This window comes from Papaver somniferum, chromosome 5, assembly GCF_003573695.1.
Source record: "Papaver somniferum cultivar HN1 chromosome 5, ASM357369v1, whole genome shotgun sequence".
NCBI lineage: Eukaryota > Viridiplantae > Streptophyta > Magnoliopsida > Ranunculales > Papaveraceae > Papaver > Papaver somniferum.
The window spans coordinates 203,964,917-203,976,219 of record NC_039362.1 but is presented as its reverse complement, the minus strand read 5'-3'; the positions used below and the strand labels follow the sequence as shown (position 1 = coordinate 203,976,219).

The 11,303-nt window shown below is 37.3% G+C and overlaps 1 protein-coding gene across 1 annotated transcript in view; it reads right to left on the bottom strand.

The window, feature by feature from the left end:
* Positions 1-5,466, bottom strand: part of LOC113278475 — a 7,036-nt gene extending 1,570 nt beyond the window's left edge. The window contains exon 1 of the mRNA XM_026527300.1: positions 5,330-5,466. Within this exon, the coding sequence (XP_026383085.1) occupies positions 5,330-5,415 (86 nt within the window). The 5' untranslated portion in view covers positions 5,416-5,466. The remainder of the gene's footprint in view (positions 1-5,329) is intronic.
* Positions 5,467-11,303: the final 5,837 nt, after the last annotated feature.

Genomic DNA, 11,303 nt, shown 5'->3' with positions numbered 1-11,303 from the left:
GGGGGGGTCAAACACCAACAAAAGAGCGGGGCTTTAATCTCAGTGAAACTAGTGGTTACAAAATACAAATAAAGTCCTCAGTGCAATATATAGGGTTTAGGCTGCTTAATTAGGTTTGACAATTAGCAAAATCCTTCCGTCATTAATCCAGTAATACAAACAGAATTCTTGAAAGATGATGCATACATTTATCTAACAGACGTTTATACAAAATGTACGCATGCCGCGCATTATTGGTGCTACAGATTACAGATCTAAGGAAGTAGTCCATGGTTCAGAGATTAACTAAAATCCTATTTCCTAGTGGATATTCACATGACCATGCATATAATACACGTGCGCATTCCGGAGATCAATGTTAGATTTTGGTTTAAGTTTGCTCAAGCATTTTCGCCTCCATTGTTCGGGCCGAGGCATGTGACGCGGTGTTGGGGTATATACATTATGAAGCCGCGGCATTAGTCATACATTATTCTTCAACTACGTTACTAAACCATTAGGCATTAGGCAAATGTCCATGGCTTTAATCTCAAGATAAAATTCTTGATGATAAATCTCCTAATCCGGCGTTTACTTCTTGGACAAAACAAGATAAAATTCTTGTTAGTTGGTTATTTTATTCTCTTTCTCCTACTGTATTCCGTCATGTTCATCGTCTTACCACAGCTCAACAAATATGGACCTCTCTTCAATCTCTTTATGCTTCTAAGTCTGACGCTCAAGTTCATCACCTTCACTGTGAGCTCCGCATGTTATGTAAGGGATCTCAAACTATGCGTGAGTATATTGATCGTGCTCGAGATCTTGTTGATAGTCTTGCAGCCGCAAATACCATTGTTACTGACAAAGAATTTCGTCATTGCCTCTTAGCCGGATTGGATACCACCTATGATGCTATTTTGACCTCTTTAACCACCACGATGGGATCACTCTCTGTTGAAGATTTTCTTACCTTTCTCCTTACCTTTGAACTGCGTATTGATCAGCAGACAAAGCTGTCCAATTCACAGCCTGTAGCTAATGTTGCTGATAATACTCGCCAGTACAATCCACGATTCTCTTCTGATCCTCCTGAAGCCTCCTCCTCTCGATCCAACAATGTTTGTTCGTCTGGAAACCAACGAAGCCCAGCCCAGTTCAACTCTCAGAATTTCCAGCCTGCTCGTTCTGCCAACTCCTGTGGGCCTGCTTCTCCTGCTTACCAACGTGGGCGTGTGCAGTTTAGTTCTCCTTCCTCCCTTTGCTGTCAACTTTGTGGTCGTCCGAACCATGAGGCCCAGGATTGCTGGAACAGGTATGATAAAGCTTTTCGTCCCCCTCGACGTCAACCACCATCCTCTATCCCTTGGGCTTATGCTGCATCTGTACCTGGACTTCTGCCGTCACCTTCTTGGATACCTGATAGCGGTGCTATGGATCATATAACCAATGATTTTTCTCGTCTTCAGTTCCCTACTGAGTATACTGGTCCTGATCAAATTCAGATGGGTAATGGTTCTTCTATACCAATTTCTAATATTGGTTCCTCTAGTTTAGGACCTACCAACCGTAAGTTGCAACTTCGTAATGTTCTCTTTGCACCCAAAATCTCTCATAATCTTTTGTCTATTTCTCGTTTCACCACTGATAATAATGTCCTATTTGAATTTCATCCAACTTTTTGTCTTGTGAAGGATCGATGTACCGGGAAGGTGCTTCTTCGCGGAATTAGGAAGGGTGGTCTCCATCAACTTGATGTCTCATCTCAATCTCCTCGAGCTTGCATAGGTGAACGTGCCAGTTTACAAGCCTGGCATGCTAGGATGGGTCATCCAATGATGCGCACTGTTCGCAAAGTTATTTCTCAGTTTTCTCTTCCCGTTTCCAACCAAACTATTAGTTTTTGTTCCTTTTGCCATGAGCATAGGAGTCATAAATTACCTTTTCGCTCCAGTACAACAATTTATTTGAATCCATTAGATTTAATTCTCTATGATGTGTGGGGACCATCTCATATTTTATCTAATGAAGGTTATCGATATTATGTCATATTCATTGATGCTTACAGTCGCTTTACTTGGATGTTTCCTATGTCTCAAAAGTCTGATGTTTTCTCCATCTTTTTTTTGTTTCAAAAGCATGTTGAAAATCTTTTTAATCGTAAAATTAAGATTTTTCCATCTGATAATGCTGCCGAGTACCGTAAACTCACTTCACCCCTTCAAAAACTTGGTATTTTTCATCGTTTCTCTTGTCCTCATACTTCTGAACAAAATGGTTTGGTTGAACGTCGTCATCGTCATATTCGTGAAACAGGTCTTACCATTCTTAATATGGCTTCCATGCCATCCTCATATTGGTATGATTCTTTTTACACTGCTTGTTATCTAATGAATCATGTCCCTTCAACTTCTGTCAATAATTCTTCTCCTTATGAAGCTCTTTTTGATACTCCTCCTGATTACACATCTCTTCGTGTTTTTGGTTGTCTTTGTTATCCTCACTTGCGTCCGTATCGATCTCATAAAATGGATGCTTTGTCCTCCCCTTGTGATTTTATTGGCTATAGTCCATCTCATAAAGGCTATAAATGTCTTCATATTCCTACGGGTCGCATATATGTCAGTCGCCACGTCATCTTTGATGAGACTACTTTTCCATTTGCTTCCGCGTCATCACCTTTGCCGGCGTCAACATCTTCTCAGGTAACTTCTTCTTCTATTCCTGTTATTTCCCATTTATTACCGTCATCTTCTGGTTTCAAATCTCAGCCGCTATTACAAACTGCCAATCATCAGCCGCCATTCTCAACTGTCAATCATCAGCCGCCATTACCAACTTTCAATCATCAGCTGCCATTATCAACTGCCAATCATCAGCCGTCTTCCAATCATCAGCTGTCCTCCAATCATCAGTCGTCTTCCAATCATCAGTTGTCCTCCAATCATCAGCCATCTTCCAATCATCAGCCGTCTTCCAGTCATCAGCCGTCCTTCAATCATCAGCCGCCTTTAATCATTTGATTCCACTGTCACCGAGTTCAATCATTTATAATTCCTTGCTTCCGCCGTCAACTTCACCTGCTGCTGTTTCTTTGCAACCGTCTTCCTCCACAACACCTGATCCGTCCACAGTTTCGTCTGTTCCTGTTCCTCCATCACACTCAATGGTTACACGTGCTAGAGATGGTATCTTTAAACCAAATTCAAGGTATGCTCTTGTATGTGACTCTTCTCTTGAACCAACTTGTATTTCTCAAGCTCATAAGGATCCTCTATGGCGTGCATCATCCGATGACGAGGTCAATGCCTTACTTCGAAATGGTACTTGGTCGATGGTTCCCTATCATCCTTCTATGCATGTTATTGGTTGTAAGTGGGTTTTTCGGATTAAGCGTAATCCTGATGGTACAATTGCGCGTCGTAAGTATCGTCTGGTTGCTAAAGGATATAATCAACAAGAAGGGATTGATTATTCTGAAACGTTTAGTCCTGTTGTTAAACCGTGTACTATACGTCTTATTCTTACTCTGGATTTGTCTTCCAATTGGTCTATTCGTCAACTTGATGTGCAGAATGCTTTTTTACATGGCGAACTCCAGGAAGATGTGTACATGAAACAGCCTCCAGGTTATGTTGATTCTCGTTATCCTACACATGTTTGCAAGTTACGTCGTTCTCTTTATGGTCTTAAACAGGCTCCTCGTGCATGGTATCATCGGCTTAGCAATTTTTTATTGCAAATTGGCTTTGTTACTTCCAAGTGTGATTCCTCCTTGTTCATATATAATGGGTCTTATGGAATTATCTACTTGTTGGTTTATGTGGATGATATCATCGTTACTGGTTCTAATTCTTCAGGTATTGCCTCTATTCTTACTCGTTTACAACATGAATGTGCGATTAAAGATCTTGGTCAAGTATCTTATTTTCTTGGAATTGAGGCAATTCGTACTTCCTCTGGGTTATTTCTTTCTCAACAACGTTATGCTCGTGATCTTCTAATTCGAGCCAAAATGGATGGAGTCAAACCAATTACTACTCCACTAAGTACTTCTGGTGATATGTCTTTTGACCGTAGTACTTTATTAAAGGATGCTACTGAATATCGCAGTATTGTTGGAGCTTTGTAATATTTGACGTTTACTCATCCAGATCTTGCGTTCGCAGTCAATAAAGTTTGTCAATTTATGCATGCTCCTGCGGATTTTCATTGGGGTTTAGTAAAGCGTATTCTTCGTTATCTTAAACATACAAGTACGTTTGGTATACTTCTTAAACCGTCACCCTCTTTACAACTGTCTTTCTGTGCGTATACTGATTCTGATTGGGCTGGTTCTCTTGATGATCGTCGTTCTACTAGTGGATATTGCGTTTATTTGGGAGGTAACATTATTTCTTGGAGTGCTCGTAAACAGAAAACAGTATCTCGTTCCAGTACTGAAGCCGAGTATCGAGGTCTTGCTATTGCTACTGCCGAAATTATATGGATTCAATCACTTATTTCTGAACTTCGCATTTCTACACATTCTCCTCCGATTTTATGGTGTGACAATCTTGGTGCTACCTATCTCACAGTTAATCCTATTTTTCATGCTCGGACCAAACATATAGAGATTGATTATCACTTTGTTCGTGATCAGTTGCTTCCAAACTTCTGGATGTTCGTTTTGTTTCTTCTAAAGATCAAATTGCGGACATTTTTACAAAACCACTTTCTAAAGATAGGTTTTCTCTTTTACGTTTCAAGCTTACGGTTCAAGATAACCCGTTACGCTTGCGGGAGGGTGTTAACACAATATAACCAACTTGTACATTGTTTCCTAACTTTGTACAAAGTTGAGTTTTTAATATTTTTAGAATTTCTTTTGTATTAGGAAATTGTCTTTAGTTAGGAAACTTGATTATCTTGGAGTCCAAGATATCTTGTATATAAATATGTATTGAGTTCTCATGTATTAAAATAAGTTAGTAATCATAATCAAAGTTTGTTTAAGTCTATTCTTCTCTCTACACGTTAGTTTTTCAATTAGGTTGCTTAATAAGGTCATAAGAAAAAACTCCCTAGATAAAGGCCTCGACTTGATTGGGCGAGGCGCCCAGGCACCTCAATTACCCCTTTTGGCGCCTTGAGTTGTTCCAAATAGCAGCGACTGATTCATACCCTTTTATCACAAGCTACTACCATATAAATGTAGCATTAACCCGTAAAAAGGTGAAATTTTGTGCATACGGAATGATTCAATGAGTAATTTTAGTTGCAGCAGCAGATTCTACTAGTACCCTAGAAAAAACTCGGTAAAAAGGGGGGAAAAAAAGCGATTATAAAGAGATACAGAGAGAGAGCTTACTTGGGCCAAGATCTTACACCAAGGCTAGTGAGTTTGGTTTCATCAGGGTTAGTTTCGATCTTGATCCCCATTTTCTCAGTCGCCATTTTCCTCTCAGTCTTTTCTTCTTCTTGTTTTCTTTCAGCTGCTCTCCTCTAGCTCTAGTAGTGGGTAGTGTTATTTGACCCGTGAATAGCAAAGGATTAAATACTTGTCTTTATTCGTCTGACTCATCATCCGATTCTTGCAGTCTCTGTATGGAGTATCATTTGTTGATGTCGCATAAATCGATTCATAACCTTAACCGCTTCATCATCCGAATCCGAGTTGTGGCCCATTTAGCAGCAGACGAAGCTAAATCGAGTGGAATACAGAAATGAAAGTACGTATATTGTGACTTGAGAGTGGGTTTGATTTATATAGGACTGTGCGGGTGATATAGTCGTTGGCGGTGAACTCACTTTAATTTTCAAAATGATACTCCACTCTTTTCCTCAGTATATTCGTACTGATGTTTTCTTGTCAATCACAATCATTATAGCGATCATTCTTATAAAAACAAATGTGTTTTTCCAAATCTGACGGTTATGCAAAGGTCTTCTTCAGCGATCAACCGTTCCAGTTCCTCTAAAATTCCAAATCTGACGGATCAGAATGCACCCTTCTCTTACGCCTTTATCCAACGTCTAAGATTCAACTTCTAAATGCATTACACAGAACACATAAAGGAGTAGTTGCCAAATATAAGCTGACATTACTAGGGTTTTATTTTCTCCACCTTTTCATCCGCACCACCATTTTTCCACTAATGAATACGTTTGATTCAAATCAATTCTTCATACGTTATGAAGGTAAAAGACACCCATTAACACCACCATTATTTTGCTTACCAAACCCTTGAAATGTTCGACTACTTAAACCTCAAAGGCAACGTAAGTTTCTCCGATTCTGATACTAGGGAAAATTCTCTGAATTTGGTTTTGGCATATTTCCACAAACTTTTCTTTGATTGTTTTTGTTGTTGCGGGTTTTGGTTGTTCTTACAGATTCCGAGACCAACGCTCCATCTCAGGTAAATGTCATTTGATTGAATTGCACTTGATTTTAACTTGGTTGTCGATGGAAATTATTATCCACAGTCACTGTCATCACATCAATTGTTTGTTAGGATGCCAATGTGGCAACTGTTCTTATTTTAAATCTTATCAATTGTGATTTGCTGTATAAATTTTTGATTGACACCAATTCTACTAATTCTAGCCCATACTCATGTAGGTTTCCAAGATTCATACCATCCCTTCAAATACTCTCACGTCAACCAGATAAAAATTTTCAGTTGTATAGCTACGCCAAGATGGAGAAAGCAAACCGGTGGAAGTATTAACGATATTTTGCCGTAGTCCCTATGTAGTTCTTTAATTTGTCGTCTCCGAAAACAACATTATGAATTAAATGATTTACACTTATGTATTGGCAGATCAGATGGTTTATTCATTAAGAGAAAAAAATGCAGTCACGATGGCCATACACATGGCAATATCGAATTTGCTTATACCATACCTTTGTGTGTTTGCTTTGCTGATGTTATCTAAAACTTGCAAGTTAGAAACAATTTTTTAACCTTGAATTTGGTCTCTCTCTACTCTTCCTACAATTGATATTGGACTCACAGCTGACCACATGGCTGGATATCTAAATTACCCAACTGACATAAAATGAATTCCGCACTTTTAAATATTTGATAGTTAGCACAGCACAGGATATTGTTGAGTGTAGTTTTTAGCTTGGCTGCATTTTGTAAATGATTTTAGTCGAAAATTAAGAAAGGTAATTTTGTATTGGTTTGTTAGGATGGTATTGCTCTATTTCCACATGTCACCATTTGAGCTAATTTACATTTGTTTGAGTTTTGGATTTGATTTAAATTGTCGTGGCTCTCTAAATTTGATGGATATATCCTGCACAATTAGGAAGAATATATTTATGTTTGTGTTCTACTGTTGATTTGCTATCATACTTTGCATTTATAATGAGTCATAGGAACGTGGTTTCCCTCTAATTAGCATAGTCTTCTACTGAATTATCATTTTAGTAGGCCTTTGGCGAAACCCAGATGTTATTTGAACAGGATGTTTATACTGCACGAGTCCCCTAAACATTTTTTTTACAAGATGAATTCCCCGTTTGTCAATATTGTTTTAAGTTCACACATAATGGTGACTCAAAGCTTTGTGCGGGATGGACATCGGTGACAAATCTATTTTTCTTCTTTATAAGTTTGTGCTATTAGTATATGTGAATCATGTCTTATCAGGATTGTATTTCAGATTTAGTTTCTCACTGAATTTAAGTTCTTTTTGGGATACAATGAAGTCTACCCCAAATACTTTATTACTCTGAGGCATATTGGAATACAATCTTGGGACATATTGGAATACAATCCGTTGGGTGTTAAAGCTAAGACTTACTTCTGTTTTGATCTTTGTTGGAGATTGCATTTCTGCAATAGAGTCACTTAAAGAGTTTAATAGCATTTTAGGATGGAGAACAAAGAAAATAATGAGAGATTGTCAAGCCTTGTATGGCTGTTTTAAAAATTGTGTTTCATGTTTTCTTAGAAGAGACTTCATAGGAATAGTTGATACTCTTGGAAAGGGTAGTAGGGGTTATAGAATTCTAGATTTTTCCACTTTAAACATGTCACAGGTAGAAAAAACTGCTTTCTTTGAAACTCTTTGTAAAGGGCAGTGTCCTTCTTTGATTTAGTTTTATAAAAGTTTTCATATTATCAAAAAAAAAAAAAAAATACAATCTTGGGACATGTTACTTATGACGAACGAAAAAATGATGGATTCAAAAAAAGTTAATGAAAAAGGATAATAGGGATACAGTATTACAGCCAACAAACACCCCCAAACCGTCATGGCACAAGTTGTGACTGAGCAAGACAGTTTTGAGGTTTGGCTATGATCCATTCCTGCCACAAAACGCCTTGGATCAGGTAAACTAAAATGTCTACTGGGGTGACATTGGTTCATAATGAGATTTGCATATTTTAAAGGATCACACTGTTACAATAGCCAAACAAATCCTAAGAATATTAGAAACACGATAAATATTACGGCACAAACACGATAAATATTTTTACAAACCAGTTATTCCATTTCATTCTTAGACCTGTATAAAGTGGGCATTTCATTTGCATGGTAGGATTTAAAAAAAGAAAAGTGGATCGCAGTCTTCATAGAGCACCCTTTCATACGTTACTTTCACAATCTTTGGTTACAATGAGATTTGCTCAACTATGACTAGCGAAAGTTTAATGAAAATTTGCAAACGCCAGGAACTGGGACGATGACCAAAAATACCTTGGAAATACATGATCTCCCTCCTACGTTAATGGCGGAAGAAATAAGAATCCTATGGAAAAATGCTACAATAATCGAATCACATTTTGGGTTCCACAGCTATTCCGTTCCTGGAGTGGACGTAACCAATATTGCATAGATTTGAATGACGGGAAAAGATGATCAACTATGGAAAAATTCCTTTTGAATCAAAAAAATAAAAATAAAAAGATGAGCAACCGCAATTGGGTTAACGTAAACGATTTGGCACCCAGGATGTCAACTACATTCACAGTCCTACATAGTCATTTACAGTCCTACATAATCGACTGATTGCAATAGGTCAAGAAACGATAAGGGATACTTTGGCGATATAGTAATAGGAACACAGCATTCGCCAACTTCAAAAACAGAAAAAATGAGAACGAGTGCAGCATTTCCATTGCTAATCCATTAAGGATGCGTGGACCATCAGGTCCATCACAGTAACAACTAATGACACAAGGCAGTATACGTGATAATACAAATTCCTATATATATTGCGATGTCGTCACAATAAGGATATCTCATTCTACATTGAACTCTTTAGGGGTGTGACCAAATAGGAAAATATTGAACACCAAAATCGGGCCGTTACAGCACGGGTCATACACTAGTTCCCCTACAAAAACAAAAATAAAAAATCAAGAAAAATTGTCCTCGGAAATCCTTGAGAAGGGGTTTGGTTACGGAGAAGCCCATGGGCCTAAATCATGATTTTGGTTGGCATGGGATTGGGAGGTGCAAATTTGGTTGGATTCTCAAATTATAGCTCACTGAGTTATTGGAATTTTTTTTTACTCCCATTGCTTGATCATTTTCGGTTTACAGTATAGCACTATAACTATTGTAGTATAATAGGCTTTGACCACCCTAGTCTTAGTTTATTATTATTAGCTAATTTTTTATACTTTTATTAATTTCTAAAGAGATTTTTGACCAAGCGGCGGAAAATACGTTATTTTCTAGGAAATTATTTTTATGTAATTTAATTTAATACAGTGCACCTAAAATGTTTAACCATTTTTAAATTGATGATTCATTCCAAAAAGCTAACTTAAGGTGTTAGGGACTTATGTACAATAGAAATAGAGACATCTAATGTGGGAGTTAAGTATTCATCCCTAACATTAGATTTATCTACTTAAATTTCAGTGATAATACAAGTTGGTGGGACGTTGTCCCAATTAACAATACAATCTAAGGTTTTTTCCTTTTTGGATAATAAGTCCGCTGCCCTATCGGTAGTTCTAGGAGAAAACAAAAATCGATAAGATTCTGACAAGCTTTAGCAATCTTGTCAGCCTCCATCAAAATCGCCCGACTCTGCCAAGAAATTGTGGAGTTTTTCCCTTGCAAAAATTCAAAAAGGTTCTTAATACTGAAATTTGATATGTTCTCCTTTTTCGACCATGTTGCAGCCTGCAAAACACCTACTGCTTCTGAATCCTCTGTTGTGGATGTTTCTGCTCTCCATTTCTCAAACTCACCTGCATCATCTCTTAAAATTAGTGCAGAACCATATGGCTTGTCATGAGATATCCATGCTGCATCTACATTAATTTTATGATGATTATTTGTTAGAAATTCCCATATTTCTTCCATTAGTTACCTTCTAGGAGAAGTCTTCTTTTTAGATCTGATTTCATTCTTGTGTTAGAATTGGACATATCTCTGAATTTCTATGGTTAACTGTGCAACTGATTTTTGTTTCCCTTAAAAAGATTTATTGCATCTCTCTTTCCAAATGAACCACATCTTTGTCAAAACTAATTCTAAAGAGAGAAAACTACTGGCAGAATGTAACCATTCTCTGTGTATGTCAATTAGTTGAACTAAATCATTAAAAAGAAAATGAACATGGTTATGATTGAGTGCCCAAATTTGTTTCACAAAAGGACAATGGGAAAAAATTATGTTCCATTGCTTCATTTGCATCACAGCCAAAAGTACAACAAGGAGATAAATCTCTGACAATACCAAACAGTCTATAATTTGTAGATAAAGCATTTTGAAGACATTTTCAAGCAAAAATCTTAATTCTCTGAGGACAATCTAGTACCCATAATTCTTTCCAGAATTGGTCAGGCATGTCTAAATTATTTGCATTAATACTTGGTTCATTTAATTTGTTATATAAAAATTTAACTGTGAATTCCCAGATGGAGTGAGCATCCACCTTAGGGAATCTGGTTTCATCTTATTATCTTTGGTTAAGAATACTCTGATCCTGCATATTCTATATGCTATATGAGTAGGAAACATAGAATGTATCACAGGGGAATTCCACTTTTTAGTAAATGGATTTAAAAGATCAGTTACAAGTGTTATTGTTGTTGTCTCTGTATTGAGTCAAAATGCGGTCTAAATTTTGTACCCATTTATCCTCCTAAATTTTAATATTTTCTCCATCTCCAACCTCCCATATACTGAATTGTTCTACAAACTTAATTCCCTTATTTAGACATTTCCAGACCCAAGAGCTGGTAGGGGAGATTTTTGTTCCGAAGACTGATTTTTTCCTAAAATATTTATCCTTATGATTGGAACCTGATAAGGACTTAGGTTCTTTAATAAGTCTCCGAGCCATTTTAATTATCATGGCCAAA